This window comes from Passer montanus, unplaced genomic scaffold (genome assembly GCF_014805655.1).
Source record: "Passer montanus isolate IOZ18808 unplaced genomic scaffold, ASM1480565v1 scaffold35, whole genome shotgun sequence".
NCBI lineage: Eukaryota > Metazoa > Chordata > Aves > Passeriformes > Passeridae > Passer > Passer montanus.
This window is the reverse complement of record NW_024368263.1, coordinates 2,580,599-2,607,974: the sequence shown is the minus strand read 5'-3', so window position 1 is coordinate 2,607,974 and position 27,376 is coordinate 2,580,599. Positions and strand designations below refer to the sequence as shown.

The 27,376-nt window shown below is 44.5% G+C and overlaps 1 protein-coding gene across 3 annotated transcripts; it reads left to right on the top strand.

Moving 5' to 3' along the window:
* The first annotated feature begins 645 nt into the window (after positions 1–645).
* Positions 646–27,376, top strand: LLGL2 (LLGL scribble cell polarity complex component 2). Of its 3 annotated transcripts, none has more exons than XM_039716372.1 (26): positions 646–732; positions 1,302–1,409; positions 7,882–7,979; positions 8,957–9,038; positions 10,298–10,413; positions 10,996–11,154; positions 11,859–12,021; positions 12,194–12,326; positions 13,108–13,162; positions 13,343–13,497; positions 16,805–17,022; positions 17,497–17,564; positions 18,526–18,679; positions 18,777–18,881; positions 19,634–19,926; positions 20,185–20,338; positions 20,607–20,757; positions 21,432–21,548; positions 22,052–22,218; positions 22,877–23,141; positions 23,822–23,972; positions 24,508–24,545; positions 25,003–25,050; positions 25,572–25,614; positions 26,306–26,367; positions 26,708–27,376. In XM_039716372.1, the coding sequence occupies exons 2-26, from the start codon at positions 1,335–1,337 to the stop codon at positions 26,710–26,712; spliced, it is 3,075 nt and encodes a 1,024-aa protein (XP_039572306.1). In that variant the 5' UTR covers positions 646–732; positions 1,302–1,334; the 3' UTR covers positions 26,713–27,376. The 3 variants fall into 3 exon arrangements, with proteins under 3 accessions (XP_039572306.1, XP_039572305.1, XP_039572304.1); XM_039716371.1 differs by having other exon boundaries at positions 647–732; positions 12,197–12,326; positions 26,705–27,376; XM_039716370.1 differs by having other exon boundaries at positions 647–732; positions 26,705–27,376.

Genomic DNA, 27,376 nt, shown 5'->3' with positions numbered 1-27,376 from the left:
CAGCTCAAGCTCTTCAGGAGTGGCTGCTTTAGGTCATTATCCAAAGGCCATTGTTGCTGCCAGGAGCACAGAGGCAGCCACTCTGTTTCCAGCTGTGCTGTTCCTATCTCTACAGGTGTGAAAGCTTGTCCCCTCAGTCACTCATCTCCAGCTCCACTGTTTGAAGGATTCAAGCTCCTCTGTTCATTTGCCAGTTTCTTTGGTGCTCCTGGTCCCTCTCTTTCTCATGCAGTGTCGGCCCCCTGCTCCCCACCTTGCTGTAGGTGTGTATGAACATCTTCTGACCATGTATAATATCCATTCTGATCCTTCATTGCACCTCAGAAGTTCTGGTCCCCACTGCACATGTGTGTCATGTACAAAGTAGCTGGCAAATTGCTCCCTGTCCAGCAAATTCAAATAAAATAAAATACTGAGTGAAGTGTCTGTAAGCTGCAGCCTCTGAGAGGTGGCCAGGGTAGGCAGGAGCACTAACACCAGAGCAAGTTGTCATGGTGTGAATTCAAACCTTTGCTCTTGAGTTGGCAGGGTTTACTTGTCACTTAGTACCTGTGCAGAGGGGAGATGTGGCAGCCTCCTGAGCTGTAGAGAGTAGGAAGCTGGAGCCTGGGATTCCCGTGTGATTGCTGCCTGGCAGTCGGGTCTGATTTATCCTGCTTGGATCCTCCTGTCCCTGTGAGAGACCAGGCACTGGGACACTGCTTTGTGCTTCAGCTGCGCCGTGAATTGCAGGTGCGAAATTCCCTTCCCTACCCCCACCTCGAGCAGGGAATTCGGCTTGATATTTTACAAAAGCAAGTTAATAATTAATGCAGCTCCCCTGCAGGCAGCACAGCGCCCTTTCTGCTGCGCCCGTGGAGAGACCTGAAAATGGGATTCTTTCTCTTTGGCTCAATAGCTGGAGGGTTACCTGGGGTGAAAACTGATGCTAGTCAATAATGCCTGAGCCTGGGAGTTGGCCTTTAGGTTGGGTTTGTCTGAATGTTTATGCAAATGTTGCAGTTTTGCCTTTTCTTTGGATAAGGTCAACTCAAGGGATTGCAAAGTAGCCAAATGCAAAAAATCCTTTTTAGAATCCTCTTGTTTTATCTGTACTAGTTTGCTTTATCAACGTGAAAATAGAATTGTGAAGTGCTGCACCAGAGAGCTGTGCTAGACTGGTATCAGGTTTTAGTCACTCGATAGTGATGTTGTCTCAGTCTGCTCTGGCTGATTTGTTACCTGCTAAACCAAAACAAATAACCTACTTCTGCCTGCTTTCTGCTTTTGTTTATATGGGCTCTTCTTTTCTATTTTGTTAGGATTTTTGTTGCCAAGATACCACAGCAAGGAAGATGAGAAGGTTCTTAAGACCCGGACACGATCCAGTGCGAGAGAGGCTCAAGCGCGACCTTTTCCAGTTTAACAAGGTGAGGGGCTTTCCTCAGACTTCAAGGCAAATCTGTCCTGAGCCACTGCATCCTGCAAAAGGAGGGAAAAACCACCTCAGTGTGGGTGGAAAAGTTAAATTTAGGGGAGGTGCTGGTTTGTTCTCTTTTTCAGTTCTGCTGCCTTCTCCCCCAGTGTGCCTGAGTAGTTTCCTTTAAGGTCCTGGGCATGTTCTCAGTTCTGTCTCCTTTTTTAAGAGGAAGGATATTGTAATGCTGTTGAGTGGCACTTGCTGAAAGAAGAGATCTTCACAGATCTTTTCTATCTTCTGATTGGTCTGTCACTTGTCCTGCTATGTGCTGGGACTGTTTCTGTTATAGGTAGTCCTTGTTGGGAAAATAAACATTTTTCTAAGTATACACAGAAGCCACAGCTTGTGATGCAGCTGAAGCCAGAGTTCTTTGTCCCTGATTATCCTTTGGATTTACAAATGTACCCCTGCTTTTAAATGTGCATTTAAAAGGCTGTGCTAGCACCTAGGCAGCACAATGGCCATTAATAATGAATTTACTCTTATCTTAGTCTGAATCTCTTTCTAGATTTTTTTCCTTCCTTCTGTGAAGAAGAAATTGCAATGGCTGTGCTATCTATCCAACACTCTGGGCATTTTTCTTTTGAGCTCTGGCCAGGAGCATGATGCTTTTATCTTTGAAAATGCCTGGTATTAAATCATGGCTAGGCTAATGGCTACTTACACTTTCTTTGGGGAGCAGAAATATATTTGTAGGTTTTATATTTCCAAGGTTTAAATGGAATTTTGCTGAAAAGTGTAATGGATAAATGAAATCAGCCTAGGAAATAACCTCCTTGATTCATTGTAATTGTACTGTAGATGGATACTTGAAGTGGAACTGTGGATATTTGAGATAAATGATTTAATGTAATTGGTACTAAGCACACCAATTCCATGCATACCTCCCTGCCATTGGGGAGACAAAGGAACTCAAGAGTGCTTCGGGTCTGTTTTATGCCTGCTACCACCAGGAAATCCTAGTGCAGTAGAAAAATCAGTGAATGCAGACCAGGTTTGAGTTTGCATCGGGCTAAATGCAATGTCAGCTTCAGAAAAGATGTCCCAGGGATGGGTCAGAGTTGTTTATAAGCATTTAAAATTATATATACCTTGGAAAAACTCTGCTATTTTAGGGATGGCTCTTCCTTGAATATGCCTTTCTCTTATGAGAATGTTTGGCTAAGCTTTACCTGCCAGAGACACACTAATTTGGGTAATGCAAAACAGGGTTGAAAGAGGTAGCTTTTGCAGCAGAGGGAAACTTCCAAATATATTAGAAGCTGACATCAGGATTTGTGACTCCATTTGATTCAGTCCTGAAGGTAAATATGACATCTTGTTTCTAGGGAGACAACTACTTTGGACACTTCCTAGTGTTTACTCTCATTAACAGCTTGGTAATTAAAGGCCTTGTAAAATTCATTTGCACCTTTAAGCCACAGTAACTTGTTCTTTTCTAATAAGAATCAGAAGGGACTGAACATTATACTAGAATCTTTTACACTCTACTTTTTTCCTGCATAAAAGTGAGGGTTTTTTTTTTTTCCCCAAGACTTGTGTCTCCCATTCCAGTATTTCTAGAGATAATGGGTCATTTGAAAGCTTCTACCCTTTGATCCAATAAACATCTACTCACAGCTGGGTAGACTGAGAAAATCTGGGAAAGTCAGACCTTAATTCTGAGCTGTTGGAGGTTGTGGCTTCAAGGAGCCAAGAATCATAGTGCTTTGTGTGCCAAGGCTGCCCTGGTCTGATGTGCTATTAGAGCAAGCACATTAGTGCTGGTAAGCAGGTTTTTAAACACTTGTTATTTGAGGTCTTTGAAAGACTTCTGGTTAAGAACCTGCTTGGGAAATATTTAGTGGGCCTGTAAAGTTGCTGATCAGAGAAATTGCACGGTGGATTTGCACCTCTTCAGCGTGTGATGCAGGCTGTGACTAAAGGCAAGGTCTGCGCCTTAAAGATGCTGGGGATTCCTGCCCTCGTTTTACTCTGAAGTTGAATATAAATGCATGATGCCTCACAGATTTAGTGTTAGTGGAATGTATTTGACCACGCTGACCTAGAATGGACTTCAATTTAGAAAGTCTGTTTAATTGGTGGTTGGTGGATTTTTGTTTGTTTGTTTACTCTGTCAGGTATAAATACGCTGTGATCTGCTTACTGCTTCTCTCTTACATTTCTGTTTTGCATAAGAGGTGGTCCAGATGGTTTTAAAGGACTGATTGATGACTGGACTAGAGCTTCAAACTGTCTTCAAAGTTGTGTTTGTTTCAAAAAACACGTTCCTAAATTCTGCTAGTCACTTAGCTTTGCGTATCTGTTTCTCTGTATGAGTAAGAACTTCCCATACTTGTGTGTACCTGTTGCAAGAATCTGTTTTTAGCTCAGTGGATAGAATGAAGGATAAGGTATGTGGACTTGGCAGTCTACTTCTTTGAGTTTATCCTGCTTTTGGAAGTAGTATTTGGATGCCTTTGGCTCAGTCCAAGCCCTGCAGAGGAAACATGTTCAGGCTGGCATTGTCAGACTAGATGATGGGTAAGACACAGGTGAACCAGCCTGTCTTACAGCTGAATGTTACCCAACTGGGAGCATTGCATTTAATTTATGGCTTCATGATTTTCCCCCTGTTTTCAGCCTTCCTGCCCCTTTGCTGATGGGTGTGATGGAGACCTTACCTGAAATCTGAATTAGTGCCTAAGCAAGGTGGAGTTAGCACATACAGGCTTCATTGTTTCTTCAAAAGGTGAATTAACAAAGGGACAGGGCTTGTATTGCCTGTGGTTGGGTTTGTCTCTGCTCTGTCATAAAACAATCTGAGAGGAGAAGCCGAGACAAGTGAAAGGAGGAAGACAGAGCAGGATTTCATCGGCACAGCTTTAGTGTGGGCTGGGAACAACTGTTCAGTTTGGCCACGTTTTTCCTGCAGTAAATACGACTGACACGAAGCATTTTTGTCAGTGCTGCTGACACCAGGCTTGCTCGAGTCTGACAAATCTGTGGAGAAGGAGAAAAAGCTCCTACCTTTCCCCTTAGAAACAAAGGCCCTTTTGAGAAGGAGGGCACATTGTGGGCACTCCAGTTTCGTATTTCAGCTGCCTGAAAGGCTCCATTGTAACCTCTGCTGCCTCCTGCCCCCTCCCTCCCCCTTGTGCGTTTACCTGCTGGGCAGGTGAAAGGATCGGCTGATGAAAGCTGCCGAAAGGAGGGAGGGAGGGCAGCCCAAAGCTGCCTTGATGTGATTTAACAACTGGGTGCAAATAAGTACAAGGAAAAGATCTGGGTAATCAGGACAGTGGATGTGAATGCCTGACCCTGGTGGTGTCAAACGCAGCAAAAGCCACCCTGAAGCCTTTACTGCCCAGCTGTGGAAACAAATGACATAAGAGAGACTTATCTTTGCTGCATCTTAGGGGCATCTCGGTTGAAGATTCAGAGCTACCAGAAACCTTTGGAGCATTTACTGCTCTCCGTGAGCAGTTGTGTAGCACGCTGTGGTTCTTACTGATGCTTCTCTTTTGCAAATTTTTCTGTGGAATGGGGGGTGCTTCACATTTTTGGTTGAATGAAAACCTGGAGGAGAAAAAATCACCCTCCTGTTATTATGACTGAATCATACCCACTTGGTTGTGCAGTTCATAGGTCTCATACTTGAAAATTAAAGCTTTTATTGACTTGTCTAATGTGTTTACAAATTAACACATCAAACCCAGGATATAATTAGGCCAGTATTAAGGCTGGTGTTGACAGCTTCCTAACTGGAAGCACAGTATTGTATAAGTCATGGTTTTCTGAGAGTTGTGGCTAAAGCTTTATCTTTTGGGCTGGATGAAATCTTAGAATAATCACAGTTTCTAATTGATGTGTCACTGAAAATTGCACCTGGTTGTGCAGATAACATGACAGTGCAGTGACTGTGAACAAGTTGAAACTAAAACCATCAGGGGAGTTATGCTGGTGTCTCCCTAACAAGTTCCTCACTTTTGTTTTGGGTGAGAGTGGAATGGTGTTTATTGCCTGTGCTACACCTGATTCATTTAAATGTCTGATTTATTGTTAAGATAACGCTACCTTGGATCTTCTTCCCAGAATTTTGCACCATAGCTTAACACTCCCACAACTTTGACAATTAGGAGGCTTTTCTGTGTTGCCTCAGTAGCTATCACAGTGCAGAGGAATTCCTCTTTGCCTGTGCTGTGTTAGGAAACTGCCCTGTTTCAATTTTGAGTCCATTGATAAATTCCTAATTTCATACAGGCATCTCTAGGAAGTTTTATATGTTTAGCTATGCAAAAAAATAGCTGCAGCTTCAAGGGTGACAGTAAAAAGATTGACTTCTCAAAGTTTGTTTTTAATAATGCAAACCTAACACTTAAATTACCTTCTTAGAATATAAAGAGCTACGGCTGGAGATTAAGTTATCAAAAATGAAAGTAAACTCAGTGGTCTTGGAGCTTGTAGTATTCATCTTGGCTTACTACCTATAAAAGGTAAAAAAATTACTATCTACTCTTTTGCCCAGCCTAATGAGTTGGCAGGCAGAAAATTGGGAAATTTTCCAATATTTTCAGTTTCATCTTTGAAAGAGGCTCATCTTCTCTTAAGAGAACCTCAGGCTGGGGTACCCAGTATTTAGAGGAGGGAGATCTTTTCTTGCTTAGGAATTGTGATCAAACGGGTGAAACCAAAGCAGACTGGCAGACTCTGGAGTCAGCTGGATGCTCCTGTGCTGTGTCTTTGAGCAGGACATTAAAGTGCTTTGCAGCAGCTGGGGCACCTCGGGCTATGGCCTGACCACGGAAATGAAACCAGCTCCAGTTGATTCTCGTGCAGGGGATTAAGTTGGGAAATTGCTATGCAGGAAATAAAGTCCAGGTGTTACTTTTAGACTGAATAAAGCATAAAACTTAAGTGATGTGGTAGCTTTGCTTCAAACATGATGGAAATGAGGTGCAAGTGCTGCAGATGGAGAGTTCTCTGCTTTTTATTTTTTTTCAGTAGTGAGTGTAATGAGTTCCTATTCTGTAGCTGGCCAGCTTGCCTTAGAAGAAGGTATTTTCCAGAAGCTGGGCCTTTAAAGATCAGTGTTTTCCAGGAAGCATCCCTCTTAATCTTCCCTATTACTCTGTGGGCACACAGTCCTCTTTACCTGTGTGTTGGTGCATCCTGGTTTTACCTAAACCAGGATAAGAGCACTTCTGAAAACCTCACTGAACTATTTCCTAAGCAGCTTGGTGGCATCCTGTAAGTGTGGCAGGATATTATTCCCTGGTGTGTAAATGCATCGGTGTGGTGTATACAGATGCTCCAAATCTCCCTCCTGGAGCAGTTGTATGTTGTACTTTAGGGAAGCCACCAAGGGCAAGCCACACTCCTCCCTGTGACAGTGACATCTTTTTAGTCTCAAATGGCTTTGAATTACTCTGAGGTGGCCTAGCAGGCTTCTGCTCTCATTAAATTCCAGTGTTCCTCGTGTTCCCTTTGGAAAATGGATATGGATTACATTAGTTTTCCTGGCTGCTCATAGGAAATCTGTTTTGCTTCCTTGATGAGCACTGATGTTCACTCACAGCTTTGCATTACTTTGCGCCATTTCTTCATGTCAGTCTCCAAAAAGAGGTCAGGAAGGCTGACCTGTGTGGAATTTGGCTGATAAAGCTGGTCTTACAGTGCACAGTATTTGTGTCAGACTTTTCCTGGAGCAGTTGTATGTTGTACTTTAGGGAAGCCACCAAGGGCAAGCCACACTCCTCCCTGTGACAGTGATATCTTTTTAGTCTCAAATGGCTTTGAATTACTCTGAGGTGGCCTAGCAGGCTTCTGCTCTCATTAAATTCCAGTGTTCCTCGTGTTCCCTTTGGAAAATGGATATGGATTACATTAGTTTTCCTGGCTGCTCATAGGAAATCTGTTTTGCTTCCTTGATGAGCACTGATGTTCACTCACAGCTTTGCATTACTTTGCGCCATTTCTTCATGTCAGTCTCCAAAAAGAGGTCAGGAAGGCTGACCTGTGTGGAATTTGGCTGATAAAGCTGGTCTTACAGTGTATTTGTGTCAGACTTCGAAATTGTGCTGAGCAGTTGGTTTACAGAAGTGCAGCTGATGTGGAGTGATGGAGTGTGTTGTATTGACTAAGCTATGCTTATGCAGAGTTATTTATAATCTTAACATCAAGAGCTGCTCAGGCTACTGTTTCCAGAATATTTCTCTTTCATTTCTGTTACACTTCTGGATATCCTGGCTGTGGAGCCAGGGATTCTTGGCACACATTCATCATTAGGCTGTTGTTCAGCAAATCAAAAAGGTTCGAACACCTTTCAGCAGAAAAAGCTGCCATTAAGTGCTGTATTTTGGACTGCCATGCCATGTTGAATTTCTGCCCAGCAATGCCCATGAAAGAAGCTGCTGCTGATGATTTTTCCTTCTCTCCCCCAGACTGTGGAACATGGATTTCCCCACCAGCCCAGTGCCCTGGGCTACAGCCCGTTTCTCCGTCTCATGGCCATTGGGACACGGTCAGGAGCCATCAAATTGTATCCTTTGAACACCCTGGGAGAGTTCTCCAACCTCAGCAGAATCAGTGCAGCTTTGAAGACACTTCAAAAGTTAGATTAAATATGAATTTGCAAGCAAGGATTACTGGAACAGTTTGCGAGGGTTTGGAGTGATTTTGGTCTGATCAGTGTGGGGTTATCTTTCCAAGAGCTGGGCTGCAGCTCCAACAGGAGCTGAGCTGATGCAGATGTTAAACAAGGCTCTGCTCTTGTTATGCAGAAGGTCAGACTAGATCTAGCCTAAGTTTAGCAATCCTTCACATTGTAAATTCCAGGGTTGTTTAAATATTTGGGGCAGGGTTCCTTTTTCTTTTTTTTTTTTTCCTAAAGCAATTCTATTTCAAAGGTTAAAGCTGCAGTCAGAAATGCTTTCTACTTCCTGAGTTTTTGACCATCCAGGAATTAAAGACCTAAACATTGAAGGTGGTGATTTATTTTTTGTAGCTGATGCCATGCAGTCTGATTTTTGTGTGTGTGAGATGTTTCTCATGGCAGAGACCAGTTAGATGAGCTGTAAAACAGGCATGTCACCCAGCCCAGAAAGGAAAAGTTGGTGCTGTCTCTGCCAGCTTAATCATTCATTGCTGGTGTTGTTTGTGCTCAGAGGCTGGACTCCACAGGCAGGCAGTAGCCATCTGTCTCCTGGTTACAAATTAGTTAAGCAGGATTGTAGTGTCTGGGAAACCACTGAACATCCCTGAGAAAAAACAGGGTCTAGGCACCTCTTCTGCATATACTGAAGGGAGAAGTGAACTTCCCTGTTCTCCACAGTGAGCACAGCCTGCAAATTTTACAAGCAAAGTAGATTTGCATTGATTCTTTGCAGTCCAGCTCACCAACAGTAAAACATGGTTTCAAACTAATCTCTTTTCATCTTGCTTGCTAGCAAGCTTCTTACCAATTAATTGTAGCTGTGGGTCACCTTAAATACTGTAGATCCTCAACAAACTCATCAGATATGGTGCTCCTGGGGTGGAGTTCATGGGTTTACATGAAGAAAACAACACTGTAATGCAGATTCACTTTATACCTGATCAGGTAAGTGCATTTTCAGTACCTCTGTGACTTAGGTAGATCTCTCCTAAACAGGTGTTGATTTTCTTCTGGGGATCTGGGCTCCTGTTACCAAGTATATTCAAATACTGTCTGGTTGGGAATGTTTATCCCAGTGTATTTTGTGCTCTCAGCAGTGCTTGTTGCTGTGGAGATGCTCAGTAAAACTAGAATTGAAGCTTTAAACTAAAGAGTAGCTTTATTGTTTATAACTGTTACTCATTTATCTCCAGTAACATCCTGGGAATGGTAATAAGGCCATGATAGTTCAGGCAATTTGCTGCAGTAGCAAATACTTTCTTTTCCTTGTGCAGCCCCTATTTTTTTCAGTAGGACTGGGTAGTCTTTCCTCTGCACTACAGATAGAACAGGAGCTGCTGCTGAGCTGATTTAATTATTTCCAGGAGCTCAGAACAGCACTGCTAACCTCATCTGCTGTTAAGTTTGTTGCCTTTGTGATTGGGGGTATTGACTGTTGCTCCTGGGGATTGCTGAACAGTTATTGCCACCCTCTAAAAATAGGAGAGCAGAATTTTCCAAATGTCTGGTGGATGTCTAACCACTTTCCCTTGACTGTCCAGACTGGTCTCTTAGTTGCAGACTTTGTTCCCTGATGCCCCTAGTGTAGCACAAGTGGCCTCTTTATGAGAGGGATTTAATTCTTGAGGTGGTTTTGGGTGTCTGTTTGCTTAACTAATGGTATAAACTGAAACTCCCATGGGGAGTGTTGCACCAGGTGTGGCTGCAGCAGGTAAAATGCTTCAATTTGAACATCCAGCCAGCAGGGCTGGGCTCATAAAAGGATTCTGACACAACCCTCAGAATGAGGTTGGACATGAAGAATGTGAGGAGTGTGGTGTAGCAGAGTATATCAGCCCCACCCAAAGCTGGGGTGTGTTCAGCAAACCTGTGCTGAGCCAGGAGGAGGTGAGATACAGCCTGCAGCTGCATGGCTGGGCTTTACAGCACAGGCTGATCTTCTTCAGCAGCCTAAATCCTTGTCATCCCCCTCAGTGATAACCTGTGCCTTTTTAACAGGGCTTTTAGCCTCTAGGCTACTTCTTGCCTCCCTCCACCCCCCAAATCCCATTGCTGCAGTGTTTGTCCACTGCCATAAAAAACTGAACCAGCTCCCCAGTCCTGTTTTAGCAGGGAATTATGAACAGCAGCAAATCTTCTGCTAAATTTACCGTGTTATATTTAATACTGGCATTCTGAAAAAAGCAAGTTGTGTGATTTTGCAGTGCCAGCTGGTGACACTGCTGGATGATAACAGCTTGCACCTCTGGAGCCTGAAGCAGCACGGAGGAGCGTCCGAGCTGCGGGAGGAGCATCGCTTCACCCTCAAGGGGCCACCTGGGTAAGGCACAGCAGGGGCTTGGAGCAGCCAGAAAATTCTGCTCTTGTTTAAGCTAGAGCCTGTCCAGTTTTTACAGCCTGCCACTCCCCTGAATCCATTGAAAAGACATCCATGGGAACAAACCAAGAGCTGGCTAGGGCATGGGAGGCCAGCTTTTAAACGTGCTCAACCAGTGCAAAGGGTGACATATTTTAAAATATTGTGCATTCACTGCTGTGAGTACAGGAGCTGTTAATCAAGGTTAGGTACATCTAACCATGTCTTAAGTCAGATTTTGAAATGCTGCTGTGGTTTTAGTTTGACTTCATCTTGCCAGTTGTAGGAGAACTGTTTTTAGGAACACTTAGAGAGGGTTCTGTAAAAAAGGTGTCTGGTTCTTTCTCCATGCACTTGTCAAAAATTTCTGACATAATTTGTCTTAAAGCTGATTGGAGACACGGAGAGGAAAATCAAGGAGTGTCAGCTGATGTTTTTTCCTTCTTAAAAAAAATCACGCCTCCAAAACAAATGACAGTGATAAATGTCCCTGTTACATTGTGAACTCTCCCAAATTCAGTAACAAGAGTCTCTTTGCATCCCCAGCTCTCCACCAAGTGCCACCCAGGTAACAGCTGTGCTTCCCCATTCCTCGAGGGAAGTGCTGTACCTGGGCACAGAGAGTGGCAACATCTTTGTGGTGGAGCTGCCCTCGTTGGGAGTGCTGGAAGACAGGACCATCACCCCCGAGGCCGTGCTGCAGCGGTGAGTGAGTGAGCAAACAAGACCTGGAATCCCATTACCAGACACATCCTTTGTTAAAATGTCACCCCAGATTATGTACTGGGGCCTCACTGTTGTGTTAAGCATTGTCCATATCTGCCTGACTCTCATTAAAGTAACTTTTGGTCCTTGTGTAACAATTTCTGTCCTGGTGCAGCCTGGTGTTGTCACTGTGGAGATAGAGCATGCTCACTTGGGCTGAATCTGCAAACCTCGTGCCCTAGCCCTTGTGTTTAGTTTTAGACAAAAAAAAAATAGCTGTAATGATCCATTTATTTTTTCAACCACTGGCAGAACATCTGGTGCTGCTTTGTTCAAATGAAGTTTTTATCACTCTGCTGAGTGCCACTGAAAACTGTCCTACTTCACTTCTCCTACTGACATTTCCATCCTACCTTTATGCCTTAAGAGAATAGGGTGGGTGTTCAAACTGTCTTTACAGTCCTGGGATGCAGTCCTGGAATTCCTTGTAAACCCTGACCTTTCTTTGAAGCAATGGGACTAGGTGCATGTCCATGTGGTAGGCCTGATGTGATGTCTCCCATAAGATATTTCTGCTGCTTGAAGGATTTGTGGGATCAACTGTTTCAACTTTGTAGCTTAATTTCTCATTCTACACCTTTTATTAGTCTTTTCAGGTTGTACCTGGAATCATCTTCTCTTGGTTTTCTCTTGTGCTCCTGCAGGATACCAGAAGATAACTGCAACAGACGATCCTGTGAACTGGTGGAAGCCCTTCGGGAGCATCCTAAGAACCCTGACCAGATCCTAATTGGATACAGCAGGGGCTTGATTGTCCTCTGGGACCTGCAGAATAACAAAGCAACACACCATTTCCTGGGCAGCCAGGTATTGATTCAATCCAGAGTCAGTTCAGCCGGGCAGGAAGGGCTCTCACTGACACTGAAGACAAATCAGGTGCAGGGAGAGCCTGACAAAGCTGCTTTTTTAGTAAGAACAGGTTGTTTTGGGGAGATAACAGCTCTCTGGAGAGCAGTCATTTGTATGGCTTTCTTTTCAGCAGCTGGAGAACCTCTACTGGCAGAGGGATGGCAGTAAATTCATTAGTTGTCACTACGATGGAAGTTACAGCCAGTGGCCAGTATCCAGTGACAACAGGCAGTCAGAGCCTCTGGAAAACACTGTGCCTTATGGTCAGTAAGTGAGGTTTAACTGTTGTGTGTTTGTCCAAACCCAAACTAATTCTGAGCTTGTATAGGATATTCCAGTCACAATTCTCCCTAGTGTTTAAGGGCAGAATGCAGAAGTGCCTCTTGAATGGCTTGTAAGCCTCAACTAAGGGATTCCAGATTTTCTCTTGGATTTGAGACTCCTTTGCATTGTTGAAATCTGTCCTCAACATGGAGAGCAAGTCTTGACAATATTAGTGCCCCTTATGAAGAAGGGTGTTGGTGATTCAGCTCTTTGTTTTAGTTGGTGTCCTGTTCAGCAGGAGTTGCTTGGATCCTGTGTAATTAATAGTGAGCTGAGTGTATTTTTTGTTGACCTGAGCAGTGATTAAATGAAGCTTCTGATTTTCTGGAAACCATCAAATGGGGATGACCTCACCTTTTGAGTGCAAAGAAGCTTCTAAAGCTCTATCACTTAATATTAGTTTCAGGAATGGCTGTGATTTTAGCAATCCTTTCTAGTTAATCAGCTCCTCCAGCACACTGCTACTCCCTGGTAGCCATCAGCAGCATGGTTTAGAGCTGCCCCTGAGCCTAAGCTGTGTTTTGCTGTGGAGTTCTGTGGTCAGTCTGTCCCAGAAGACTTGTCTGATGTGGCTTGGTCTGGGGAGGTGGTGCTGGCTCCTACTAATTTAGGTGGCTCCCCTTGGGGTGGAGGGTGAGGTGAGCTGGCTGGAGCAGAATCAGCAACTTCTGATGTAAAGATGCAGTTCTTGAACTGCAGCAAATAACTCTGTTTTCTCAGGTCCTTTTCCTTGCAAGGCCATCTCCAAGATCTACTGGCAGACAACAAAAAATGGGTGAGTTTGTGCTGCACCCCTTCCATCTCAGCTATTTGAAGGGTGCAGTGTGCAATGCCATGTGAACCCTTCAGAGTAACATTATAACAACTTGTTGTCAAACTTTCTTTGACATTTCTTAAAATTTTTTCTTGCTCCTTACTTCAGCACAGACCACTTCAACTCTTTCTTTCTCTTAAGGCTTCCTTACATAATATTCCAAGGAGGAATGCCCCGGGCTAGCTATGGGGACAGGCACAGTATCTCTGTTATCCACGGCAGCCAGCAAACAGCCTTTGACTTCACCTCACGGGTGATAGACTTCTTCATAATCTTCAGCTCAGATCCTGCTGCAGGTATGTGATGGAAGGGCATTACTGAGGAATTAGGGTAGCTGTGTACGTGTGTGGGAATCTGCCTGGTATAAATAGCATAATGAAATGTGATAAGGAGGTCAGTTGTTTGGGGAGTTTCTGAGACTTCAGCAGAGAATCAAAGAATCATTTCATTTGGCAAAGACTCTTAAGATTGAGTCCAGCTGTGAAAGATTCCCATTTAAAAGTGAAATGTAAAATATTGGTGTAAATAAAGGGCTGGTTACAAATGCCATACATTCTTCAAAAAAATTAGGCTACTCTGTTAATGAGAAAAGATCTCTTAAGTCTATATCTGTTTAAGCTGGACATTGGACATAACCAGGTCATGAAATGAGGAGCTGAATATTGTTGTTTGGAAATAGCACTTCAAAGGAGGCTAATAATTAAAACCAGAATTTACTCCCACTGAGACACTGCTTCTTTTAATTAGTACCTGGATTTGTGTCTGGAGTTTTGGGTAACAAATCAGCAAAGGGTGACATAGAACCAAGGGTCAGTATATGGAGAACTTAATTTCCTTACTGCTGGTGAACATGAATGTAAACTGAATAGTTCTCATTCCTGGAATTGTGTAGAGCTTGTCAGATTCATGCTGCTGTTGAAGAGCTTTCTTGCCTTTACTTCTGCAGTAACTTTACATTCTTCCTTTTCATGAAACTGTAAAGGTTTCCCCCCAAGAACTCTTTGTTTAATGCTAGTGTAGTTCTTGCTTGTGGTTAACTTGGAGTAACTGAGTATAAAATGCTATTTCAAGCTCCAAAAATGTGCAGGATCAGACTAAACTGCAAATTGTTTAGGAACTTGAAAGTAAATCTTCTGTTACTGGATCTTCTTAGGCTTTCTAGTCTCTGATTTGCCTGCTGGACTGGTTTCCAACCAATTTGTCCAGTGTCCTGCCAGGGAGGGTGGTGACAGGCACAGCTGCACATCCTGGTCTGTTGGTGCAGGTTGATCCCTCTGGCCTTTCTGGGAAGCAGAGCACAGATCCAAGGGAGGAATGTCTTGGGAAAAGAGGCAGAAAGAAACAGCTTTTGGATTCCCTCTTGCCTCTCTTCCTAGATCTTAACAGGCCCTCTCAGGTCACTGAAAAGAGAGCAGAGAAATAAAAGTGTAACTGAGCAGAAGTGCCTGTATGTGTCTGTTACTGATTTTCCCTGCACAATGCTGCCCTTTCTAAGCATCTTCCAAGTGTGCAGAACCTACAGGTCTAAATCTTCAAGCTCACTGTGCTGATAAACTTGGGGTACTGTTTCATACTTCGAGTTCAATACCTTTTGGTGTTAAGGAAGAAGGAGACCCTTTTACTTTCTATGAACCCGTCAGAGTGGAGATTCTGGATGATGGAACAAAAGTGTTAAAGAAGAAAGAAATCTGAGTTTTTTAGGTCAGAATTGGACTGCTTAGAGTTCAGGTTCTGGATATGATTAGAAATCCTTTAGGATGAAATAACTGAACAAACAGGCTTTATATTTCTACTTCCCAAGAATTGAATTATCCAGTTAACACCACTGCAGTGGGTTCAGACAGGAGCTGCTACAGGAAACTGAAACTGTTGCACTCAGATGAGGAAGTTTTTTACAATAAAATGAGGTTTCTGTGGTTGACAAGCTTCCTTGTGGCTGATTGCCTCAGCTTAGTGGATTGACATAGCTTGCCTTGTTTGCCCTTAAGCAGTCTTCCCTGCAATGACAATACCAGGGCATTAATTGTATACCAAAGCCAATTAATTTAATAAGCACAAAGCTTATGCGTTGCAGCATGGTCGTAGCTGGTGACTTTTCACTACCCTGAATATGCTGTGGAAACAGTTTTTAAAAAGGCCAGACCTTCCTGTTACCTTTTTTTTTTTTTAGTTAGGTGGGTGAGTGTGTGGTAATTGTGACAAATTTTACTGTGCCTGCTACTTCAGCAACTTAAAATAGATTCTTGCCACAAGAAATGAGCTCAGATGTGTGTTTTTGCAGGGAAAAAATTGTTCAAACAGAGCGCTTTTGACTAAGGTTGGCAACAATAAACTGCAGGGCTGTTACAGTACAGAGATGATATTATTAGTTTTATTGTGAAGTCCTGTGAGCAGCTGCAAATGATGGTACATAGGAAAGCAAAGTAAAACTGAATAAAAACTTTTTTTTTCATTATGAAACTAAACTAATTAGTGATGTGTTGTGGCTGGGCCTAGTCAGAGGTGAAACTTGGGGTGCCTCACTACTGATGCCAAGTACTAATTACTTGAATTTAATTTTGCTGAGTGAACAGTGTTGGTATGTGCCTTCTTGCAAGTATGTACCAGGTAATCAACCAAGTAAAGGAGGGAAGTAAAAGTGCAGTTTAGGATGGAAGGTTTGGGAAAAGCTATTAGGTAGTTTGCTAATGGCTCACTGTTTATCAACCCCAATCCAGCTTTATATTCACTCAGATTTCTGTAGCTGTGTTAATTGTCACTGCTGTGAACTGGTCTGTGGTTTTGATTTTCCCCACCAGTTTGCTGCTGTGGCTGACTCGTCAACCTTGCTGCAATAATGTCCTTGTAGACTAAATTTTTTTCACTGAAGATTTTCCTTGATTTATAACTTGAGTTATAATTCTTGTTTGTGTCAGATGTCACCAGTCAAGTTACATGATCATATTTCCTTTGTAGTTGTTCCTAATACACGTAAGAATTATTAGATGATGTACTATCTTTAAAAAGAAAGTCTAGAGGATGTGAGAAGAAGAAAATAAGAAGAAAAAATGAAAAGTAAAAGACCTGAATTGTAAATACTTGTCCGTTCAAACAGAGAAGCATTCTGCAGAACCCAAGGCATTAGCATGTTTAAGCAGCTTAGCCTGGATGGACTGTGGTCCTAACACAGCACTAAATGGGTCACTGCTGGGATGTATACATGTCTTTCCACCCAGTGCTGTTAATTACCTGCAGGTAAAGTCTTTGGAATTCTGGCTGTTACAGTAATAAGAGTGAACATTGTGTTATTTAGTCATTGTTGTTAACAAATTTTGTACTCTGCAATGGAATCTATTAAAAGTCACTGCACAGCCCAAGGAGTAATGTAAAGAAACACGAATTTGCAGTAAATCTTGTAAATTTTGTAAGTCTTGTAAAACTTGCAGTGTCTTCAGATCCATTCATACTCAATAGGCCCAGTTAACACAGAAGCATTTAAGGTTTTTTCCAAGAAAAATGTTGATGTGGAGGTGTGTGATTACAGTTTTCAAAGAGCCTTACAGGCAGCTTGTTTGCACTGACCTTTGTCAGTTTTGTCAGCCTCAATGAATGTTGTTTCTGCAGAGTTTGATGACCCCTCTGCCCTGGTGGTGCTGGCAGAAGAAGAGCTCGTGGTCATAGACTTGAAAAGTGCAGGCTGGCCAGCAGTGCAGCCTCCATACCTGGCCTCCCTGCACTGCTCAGCCATCACCTGCTCTCACCACGTCTCCAACATCCCACTGAAGCTCTGGGAGCGGATTATCAGTGCTGGGAGCAAGCAGAACATTCACTACTCCAGCATGGTATGGCAGCTCTGTGTCCCCCTGTGTCCCCACGTGTTCAGGTCAGTGAGACTGCCCAGGGTGTGGGTGGTCTGTGGTGCTGATGATCTGCAGAGGGTTCAGCCCCAGCAGACACTGTCCTGCTTCTTAACAGAGTCGAGAGAGGCCTTTTCCCAAAGCTGTACAGTTACACTGGGGAATTAAAATGTGTTATTTTTTAAGCTTTGACAAGCCAGAGGGGAAGTCTGAGTGTTCCCAGCTGGCAGTGGTTACAAAGTTCTCATGTAAAAGCATGAAGCTTGTTGGGGAAATGTGTAGAATGCCTTCTAAAAGGCACAGTTGGTGTCAGAATGGGAACATCTAATCCCAACAAAAGCTGACAGCGTGGACTGTTTCACTGCTACTTGCACTGGAGTTCATGCCCTCCTGCTGACTTTGTTCTCTGCACTCTGTCACTGCCTAGGCAGTCACACACTTCTCTTACTGTGTTTGTAGCCGTGGCCCATTGATGGTGGCACCAACATTGCTCCAGATCCTCCACAGAGGGACTTGCTGCTGACAGGGTAGGTGCTGACCTGGGAACCATCAGGGAGCCCTTTCCAGTTCTAGTTCCCCTTTTCCAACTGACTGAGATTTTCCCATGGAGTTAAAAGTCTGCTCATCTTTTAGGGCAGAGACTGCAGCTTTACAGTGCAGCCTCTCAAAGCTGTGCTGCTGGCTTTGTAAAGCCAATTTATTTTGCTGCTTCTGAGCAAACAGGTCATGCTGTCCACAGATAACCCAGAAAGTGGCTGATTTTCAGTTTTGATGTGTTATCCATTGCCCCTACTCCCAAAGTGTGTAGGAGTGCAGGCGCTAATCCAGCCTGCTTCAAAGGCAGCAGTGTTAAAGTGAAGCTTAATCTTCCATGTTTTGAAGCATTTTCCCTCTACCTTACACTCTGAATCTTAAAATAGAGGTTAGCTTGGACTCCTGTCTGCTTTGATCAGCATGAAGAGATCTAGCTAAGAGTTGAAAGTAGCTAGAAAGAGATTGTCTCATTGCATAAAAATCTGCCATTTTCTTTTCAAAGCACTTTTGAGAGTTTCAGAGGTCTGTTCCTCAGATTGCATTCTTGATGGAGCATGTTAGAAGCTTCTACCCTTGTGTTGGAAGACTTGCAAGTTTTCACCTGGAGAACTGAGATTAAAGCTTGATTTTTTTAATTTTATCTTTTTCTCTTCCCTCACAGTAACAGTATTTTTGCCTGGATGAGTTTTTTCCTTCTATGTGCTAAGCTTTTTGCCTTTGCCATGTCATTTTGGCATTATCTTAAATTAGTGTAATGGTGTCAGATCACCAAGAACACCTGAATTAAAAAAACCCAACAACCAAAAACAAAACCAAAATCCACAAAAAACACACAAGAAGCCAAAAATCTTTCTCCTTGTTGTTTTTTTGTTTTGGTTCTGTATTTTCCCCTCTGTTTTACCCTCCATGTGCTGCTCTCCTGTGTGATGTGTGCTCCTGTATCCTCTCCCCCAGGCATGAGGACGGCACAGTGAGGTTTTGGGATGCCTCTGGTGTCTGCTTGCACCTCCTTTATAAGCTGAGCACAGTGAGAGTGTTCCTCACGGATGCTGATCCCAATGACAACATGAACACCCTGGGGGAGGAGGAGTGGCCTCCCCTCCGCAAGGTAAGAGAGCTGCTGCTGGCAGAAACTTCCTGAAAACCTGGGGAGTTCTGATTCCTGCCCCAATTAAAGACTAGCCCCTCTCTGTTCTCTTGCCTAGGTTGGTACCTTCGATCCTTACAGTGATGATCCAAGGCTTGGGATCCAGAAGATCTACCTGTGTAAATACAGTGGATACTTGGCTGTAGCTGGTACAGCAGGACAGGTATGGGAATATGAACAGTCAACATGAATGTTGTTTTCTGGGGAGATTGCAGTGTAATCTGGAGATCTGCTAAAATCCAAAATGCTCATTTCTGTCATGGTAAATTGATCTGTTTTCTGGAAATGATTAATGGAACATGCTTTGGTGAGGCCCCACTTTGAGCACTGCATCCAGCACAGGAAGGACATGGAGATGGTGGAGTGAGTCCAGAGGAGGCCACCAAGTTCATTAGAGGGATAGAGCAGCTCTGCTGCAAGGAAAAGCTGAGAGAACTGGGATTGTTCAGCCTGGAGAAGGGAAGGTTTGGGGTCACTTAATTTCACCCTGGTACCTGAAAGAGCCTACAAGAAACATGGATAGAGACTACTTACAAGGTCCTGACAGAACAAGGGGGAGTAGCTTCAAACTGTAGGTTTGGGTTAGATATTAGATAGGAAGAACTTCTTTACTGTGAGGGTGGTAAAGCACTGTTGCCTGGAGAAGTTGTGGATGCCCTGTCCCTGAAAGTGTTTAAGGTCAGGTTGGCTGGAGCTCTGACCAGAAAAGGTGTCCCTGTGCATGGCAGGGGCTAGAACTAGGAGATCTTTAAGGTGCCTTCCAACCCAAACCGTTCTGGGATTTTCTGCTTTCTCTAGTTGGTTTTAGACATTATCTGCTGTTATTTATCTGTCCTGAGAGGTGCTGTAGTTTAGCAGCTTGGAGATGTGCTTGCACAGCCAAAGCTGCAGCAAAGATTGTTCCCTTCCTTTCAGGTGCTGGTGATGGAGCTGAATGACGAGGATGCAGAACACGTGGTGGACCATGCTGAAGCAGATCTCCTGCAGGACCAAGAGGGCTATCGATGGAAAGGCCATGAGAAGCTGAAAACTCGAGATGGGCCTGTTCGATTTGAAGCTGGTTTTCAGCCATTTGTCCTCGTCCAATGTCAGCCACCAGCTGTGGTCACCTCTTTGGCCCTGCACTCGGAGTGGAAGCTTGTGGCCTTTGGTACCAGTCATGGCTTTGGGCTTTTTGACCATCAGCAGAAGCGGCTGGTCTTTGTCAAGTAAGTGTCATCTTTCCAGGGGGTCTGTGGTAATCCTTATGTTAATGATGACCTGGAATTACTAACAAAGCAAGGTGTGATAAATAATTTCTCAAGAATTGTCAGTGTAGCAAAAAGATCTGCTTCTTTTTTCTCCACCCTTGAAGATCTTCCAGAATTTATAAGCATGTTCCAACATTTGTTTGTATCCTGTTGGACTTTTGAGAGTGATTGCCACCCAGTAGAAAGTGACATGTGGCAACTGTCTCCCTCTTCCAGGTGCACACTGCATCCCAGTGACCAGCTGGCCTTAGAAGGTCCCCTGTCTCGGGTGAAATCCTTGAAGAAGTCCCTCCGTCAGTCGTTCCGGCGGATCAGAAGAAGCCGCGTGTCCAGCAGGAAGCGGAGAGGAGGTGGTGGGAATGCCTCAGAGGTGAGGGGCTCACCTTTATGGGGTCTGTCTGTTTGCAGCTTGGGGCCTGCTAAGACTGCCTAGAGCAGGAGGTGGTCTCAGCCCTGCTATCAAATCAATATGGTATGAGGGAACAATGGAAATTTGTGTTAGATAAAAACAGGCACATGTTTAGAAAAGATCAGTTCAGAGGGCAAATTCACTGGTGTGCCTTTCTATTGCTGGCACTCTCCCTCTCTTCCCTGCTGTGTCTATCCCTGACTGACAGAGTGTCTCCTCACCTGTGAAGGTGCAAGAAGCAAATGCCAAGTTTGACCAGGACGTGTTGCAGGAGATGGAGCTGGCTCCAGTCCAGCGCAAGATCGAAGCACGCTCAGCAGAAGATTCTTTCACTGGCTTTGTGCGAACCCTGTATTTTGCTGATACCTTCCTGAGAGACAGTGAGTAGGAAAAACATCTCTCTCCTCTTCCAAATGGGTTTTTACTGCTTCTGCCAAGGGGTGTATTAGGATTTACTGCCAGGAGAATTCGGCACCTCCTGTGTCCTACTTTGTGCTGTGCTGAAAAACTGATCTAGAGCAGGAGCATATGTTGTCATGTAGAATTGCTGTTTAGCCATTCTGGGCTGCTGGCTAATCCAAGGCAAGTGGCCATTCATCTTTGAATCAAGTCTTTATGTATGATTTTCAAACATGCTGTATTGGCATCTGACTTTCTAGTATAAACTTTCCCTTCTCTCATTCCTCTGAAGTTCAACCCTGTCTCCAGCAAAGTCTCTTAATTTTAGTGAAGGTGGTTGTGCATCAGAACCCAAACTGATAACATGCACAAGTTTATACTGCTCATCTGTGATATAAATGTGTGAAAACTTGACACAGCAGTTGTGGTGGTGCATGTGGTGGTACTTTTGCCTTTGCTCAGGTGCAGTGCCCTTTTTAAGGGCTGCTGGGGCATGTGTATTGGGAAAAGAATGTTAAAAACTTGCAGTTTGTGCCTGACAGGTCTCCCCTAATATAAAGATATTTAGGGTGCAAACAGAGGGAGCTTTTGTATAGCCAGGGAAAACTGTTATGTCATGGATGGTGCCTTGCTCATGGGCTTTTTGTCACTCCAGGCTCCCGGCACTGCCCGTCCCTGTGGGCTGGCACCAATGGAGGGACAGTCTACGCTTTCTGTTTACGTGTTCCTCCTGCTGAGAGGAGGATGGATGAGCCTGTGAGGGCAGAGCAGGGTAAGTGCCTTGTGAAAGCAGGGTTCTGTTGAGTCTGAGCCATGGCTCACAGGAGTTATGGCCAGAAAAGAAGGGTCGCTCAATTAGTGCTGCTTATCAGTGATTGGAGCCAAGTGTGGCAGTGGCTGAGTTAAGCAATGCTCACTGCAGCAGCTGAACTGGAGCTCAGCACTGCTTGATGTGCCTCAGCCTCATTTCCTACTCACTTCAGAAATGTAAATTTGTGTCAGCTGTCACTGAAGTTTGCCATCAGCCCTCGCTGCACATGTCCCTTGTTCTGACAGCTGGGCCTGTCTTTATGTAGCAATGGTTTCTGTTCAACCCACATCAGTCCAGAATGCCCTAATGCCCTTCAACTATTAAATCTTTTTAGGCAGCATTTCTATAACCACAGTATATAGGTCTCCAGTGCTGAGAGGAGTTTCTAATGTGTGTGAAGGAGTTTCTAACAATGTTTCTGACTAGACTCATGTTTGTTTTTCCTCCTTATCTCACCTGTCTAGCCAAAGAGATTCAGCTGATGCACAGGGCTCCTGTTGTGGGGATACTTGTGTTGGATGGACGCAGCACTCCCCTCCCAGAGCCTCTAGAAGTAGCACATGACCTTTCCAAGAGTCCCGATATGCAAGGCAGCCACCAGCTGCTGGTGGTATCTGAAGAGCAATTTAAGGTGAGTGTCACCTATTGAGGGAGGGAGGTGCCTGTGAATTGTGCATGAAGTCTGCTAAAGCACTGGGCACTGCTCAGTGGAGAGAGAACTCTTGGGAGTGCTTGTTCTCCTGTACCCAAGAACAGCCCTGGGACAGCACTTCTGTTTGGTACAGTCCATAAATCAGGTGTGTGCTGGCAGACTGGTTTGCATAGCACTGCACATGCTGAGTATAGAAATTCTAAGCCTATATTACATTATACTCTTTGAACATGGCTGCTTCTGCTTTTGGATAAGAGTGTTTCTGTTGTTAGTGCAGAAGCAGGAATTTGTGGGTATTTTTCTGAAATAGCTTAAAAGTTTATTGTTTTGCACACTAACTCAAACCCTGTTCTATTTCTGTATTAATTTGTAGCCAAATAGGGAAGAGTTTTGAAAAAAATGGGGGAGAACTGTGGTTACAGCCTGAAGGGTAAAACTGATGTCAGAACAGAAAGACATTTTCACACTGCCTGTGGCTGATTCATTCTTGTGCCATGAGCAGGGGATGGGCTCTGGTTACACCTGTGTGTATTCCCTGTGAATAGAAACATTATCCAGGGAGGGAGCAGCAGATGTCCTGGGGAGCTGCTGCTGCCTTTGTGCAGGAAGAGGTGTCAGTGTCTCATTTCTGTGACAGGTCTTCACGTTGCCCAAGGTCAGCTCCAAACTGAAGCTCAAGCTGACAGCCCTGGAGGGCTGCAGGGTACGGAAGGTGACAGTTGCCAACTTTGGCAGCTGCAAGACTGATGATTACAGTGAGAACGACCTGGCAGTGCTGACCAACCTGGGAGACATCCAGATCATCTCCCTGCCCTTCCTCAAGCTGCAGATCCGCTACCCCTGCATCCGCAAGGAGGATGTGAGTGGCATTGCATCCTGTGTCTTCACCAAATATGGCCAAGGTGAGGTGGGCCTCTCCCAGATCATCCCTCTCGTTGTGTGTTTGAGACAATGGGAAATGGTTTAGTGGTTTTTAGCTGGCTGTGTACGGATGTGAGACTGTTTCAGAAATGTGTTCGTTGTGTGTTTCTGGGCAGTACCAGCTCCCAACAGGTACCAACGTGAGTTAAAGAAGCAGGAGTGAGTTTGTTCCATTACTGCTAATGAATACAGGAGTGAATAGTGGTTTTTAGCTTGGATGTGCCCCTTGGGTAACTTCCAGCTGGCCACCCTCCTCTTGTCTGGTGTGGGGCACATGGCTCTTTAAGCAGCAGGCTCTGGGCAATGGCTCCACTGTGCCTCCTGTACTGCCTGTGTCTCAGCACTCACATTGCAAAACTGGATTCTGTGGCTGCTGAGAAGGGATCGCTGCTTTCCAGTTCATTTTTTGCATCTTTGTGCTCTTTTCCCCAAGTGTCAGCACGGGACAACAGAATTATGTCTCAGCATAACCTTAAATTGCACAGTCTAGGATAACCAGAGGAGAGCTGGGGTAACATCTTCCTCAATGATCCCTCCTTGCTTTGACAGAAACAAAAGCAAACCCTATCTGCCAGACATAGATCTGTTCTTTTTTAGGATCACCTTTGGTTCTGGAACTGTTTGCTGAGAATTGCCCTTCTAAATTCCCAATCCCCTGTAGGTTTCTATCTGATCTCACCCTCGGAGTTTGAGAGGTTTTCCCTTTCCACCAAGTGGTTGGTGGAGCCCCGGTGCATCGTGGACATGCCAGAAGTGACAAGCAACAACCACGTGCACAAGTCTGGCACAGAGAATGCTGCAAGGAAATCCAGGTAATGTCTGTAACACCCTTGCACACTGACTGTGTCTGAGTAGGGAGGAAAGAGAACCCCTTTGAAGTTAACATCCATAGAGGGGCTGGCATCAGGAAATGTACCCTTCCCCCTGATGGTTTTCCTACTTGGAGAACATTTGGTAGGACAAAGCAGGAAGCTTTGGAACTGGTATCCCTAAGCTGGAGTCACAAATGTAGAGAAATCCCTGGCTTGCTTTGCTTGCTCCCAAGTGCTGAAGCTGAGCTGTTGCTCTGTGAAAGGAAATCCAGTGTTCCTCCTCTCCTCTTGGAACATCAGTGTCAGCAGATCTGACACTCACAGAGATCCTACAGGAATTTTGTTCCAAGAATTTAGAAGTGTTCTGTGGTGCCTGCAGACTTCTGCATCACCAGCATGTGGTGAAGCCCTTCCCAAACTCAGCAAACCATTTAGCTGATGTGCACTGGAGCCTCTTGTAGCTGCCAAGAACACACAGGAATTCTCTGCACCCCTGTTCTTCAGTAATTGTTTTCTGTCTCCTTTCCTTTTTCAGGGGACCAGGAATGAGTCCAGGTGACCGTGGAGAAGATGGTAAGTGAAAAAAATAAGTGTACTGAGGGTAGCATGGTGTGTGTAAACTGCAAAATGTCTTTCCTATTGCTACAGTTGATATTTTCTACCTAAGAATGGGAAAAATAAAGAAGGATGTGGGGGAAACATTGTGACCTGCCTGGACTCTATTTTAGTTGATAGCTCTGAAGTAAGTTGCATGTGGAAGATTCCCTTAAAGGATAGAACAGAGATTTTGCTGGAGGAAAGGTCTGAACTTTTTCAGATCATCTGTGACCCAAACTAGTATTGCTGAAAGAAACAGTTCAGTGTGTGAGGGACTTTAAGGATTAGATATGAAGCATTCAGTAAAGTAAAAAAGTACTTAACATGGGGGAAAAATCCAGTTCCATTGTGCATTTCTCCAAAACTGCAACACTTATTTCAGGAAGAGGGGAAAATATTGTTAGCTAAAACAAATTTTCTTACTCTTTTTTAGAAAGGAAGTCTGGGAGGCTGATGGAACATGCGTTACTCAATGATGAAAGTGAGTGAGATGAAGTCTTGCTGCTGAGGGGGAAAGTGCCTTTCTGGGTGGGAAAAGAAGGAAGCTGCTGGGAATTTTGTGGATTCCAGTTCCAAGGGATCTGTAATTACTGTAGAAATGCTGGGTTTTCTTGAATCCCCGGAAATGAGGGGTTGGACAGATAGCCATGCCCTCGGGCAGGGGTTGTTCTGCAGAGCTGCATTCCCTGCTGAGATAAGAGAAGGATCTTTATTTGCAATAGGACTTGTGTAAGATGACAGCTGGAACAGACAGTTCCTTTGGGGCTCTGGTACACAGGGATTGGCAGCATTTCCTCTGGCAAATGTCTGCTTCAGTCCTGTGTGCCAGCCTGCCCAGTAAAAACCTGGTTGAAGAGGCAGTGGTGATCTAAGGACTGACCTCTGAGCTGTGGGAGGCAGGTTCTGGAGGCTGTTCAGTGGGGAGGTGGAATGTGGTCAGGCAGCTGCCTGAAAGCAGATTCCCACTGGTTTGGCTCACTGCTTTAACCCTCTGCTTTCCAGAAGTGCTGAAGGAGATCCAGAGTACTCTGGAGGGGGGCAGAGGGTGAGTGTCAACCAACTTCTCTTCCTGATGGCTGGGGCTGGCAGGGGAGGGCAGCTTGATGTGCAGCAGGGGGATGGCAGGGATCCTTCTGCTGGAATCTGGTCACATGTGCATCCCACAAGCTACCAAAGGGCAATAATGAGAGGCAGGTTCTCTTTCACGTGCTGTCCCTTGACGTTTTTAATGAATAATGCTTTGTCTCTTTCTCTCCGAAAAGCAGGAGAGATCACATTCCCACATCCCCAAGGAACAGGACTCTGAGTATTCGCATACAGGTTTCTATTTGTGTCAACCCATGCTGATCTAAGGGCAGGCCACACGGGCTAAGGTGGTCAAGGATGGGACTCTGGAGTTTTAATCCTGGCTTGACACTGTCCCCTGGATGTGTTCAGTGTCTCTGCTCCCATTCTGTCTGTACAAGAGCTGAGCTACCACCACGGCTGCGGGGCTTTATCTCATCTCCCTAGAATGGTCAGGGGCTACCAAGTGTAGGCAAAGGACTACTGTCTGCAGGATGCAGGAGGCTTGGTGGGACTGGTAACTGCTGGTGTGGAAGGATCAGTGACTGCCTGACATGCTCTGCTCTGTGCACCTCTCTGGACACTACCTCACCCTGGTCTTCTGTCGGCATCTGGGAGTGGATGGGATGAGACTGCACTGCAATAAGGAATCTCTTCTTGTGTCATTGCAGGAGCTATGCAGAAAAAAATTCGGCAAGAAGTCCACTAGGACACGGACTAAGTAATGGAGGAGGTAGGTGAGGCTAAAGATACCTGAAGTAGCCAAAGGAAGCAGAAAGTAGAATGAAATTTCTTAATAAGCTTCAGCTTATTTCAGTGCTTTGTGCAGAACTCTGACCTGAATTTTCAGGGTGGCACTCTGCTGGCTGAGTGGTGTGTGAGCACTGTTCAGCACCTTATGTGCTACACCAGTGGTAAAGGAAGAGCTAAAAATCCTTTGAAGGCTCCTGACTCTTACCCTTATCACAGAGTGAGCTCCCAGCAGCAATCTGAGTGTATCAGCTCGTTAGCTCTGATTAGCTTTCACTGCCTGCCTTTGCAAATGGCTTTTGCATTGTTCCCTCCTCCAGCAGATTGACCAGAACTCATGGAGGACACCGTGGCATTGGATCGAGTGCCATAACACTACTGATGGGCAAACCGTCCCTGGGGAGAAGGCACCAGTGCCCCCAGCAGCCAGACTGGGGAGCTGCAGTGCTGAGCTTCTGCCTCTGCCTCCCCTCCAGTGCCTCTTGGAGACCTCTCCTGCTGGAGCCCACCTTGCTTTAGGACAGCAAAGGATGCCAGGTCTGATGCACCACAAGCCTCTGAGTACATCTAACATTCAAATGTTTGCACATTTCTCTTTTCTACTGGGCTGGGTTTTAAATTATAAATGTTTTACTGCCTTGGTGCAGGATTTTAATAAACGCACACTGTTACCTCCAACAATTATTTTTTGTACATTTTTAAAAAAATCTTATGGGTATTTCAGTTTTAACAGAAACATTTAGAAATTTACTTTAAGAAAAAAAAACAAAAACCATTAAGTAATATATGCTAGATTCCTGTGACTGCTGTATGTGGTATCTGAATGAATAATTTTGGGGTTTGTTTGTTATGGTACTGTTAACTGGCTTTATGGATTTGGGTAGAATCTATTTTTGTAGCCATTCAAATCGGAGGAAAACTAATTGAATTTGATTTTTGTTTCAACACTACATTGCTTTTTTTTTTGCAATAAAACTCTGAATTCCCTTTTG

Excerpts from the sequence above, each read along its gene's own strand:
- LLGL2 (XM_039716370.1), top strand. The coding sequence starts at position 1,335 with ATGAGAAGGTTCTTAAGACCCGGACACGATCCAGTGCGAGAGAGGCTC. Across the intron at positions 10,414-10,995 it reads ACCCTCAAGGGGCCACCTGG|CTCTCCACCAAGTGCCACCC; the intron begins GTAAGGCACAGC and ends TTGCATCCCCAG. Across the intron at positions 25,615-26,305 it reads ACTCTGGAGGGGGGCAGAGG|GAGCTATGCAGAAAAAAATT; the intron begins GTGAGTGTCAAC and ends GTGTCATTGCAG.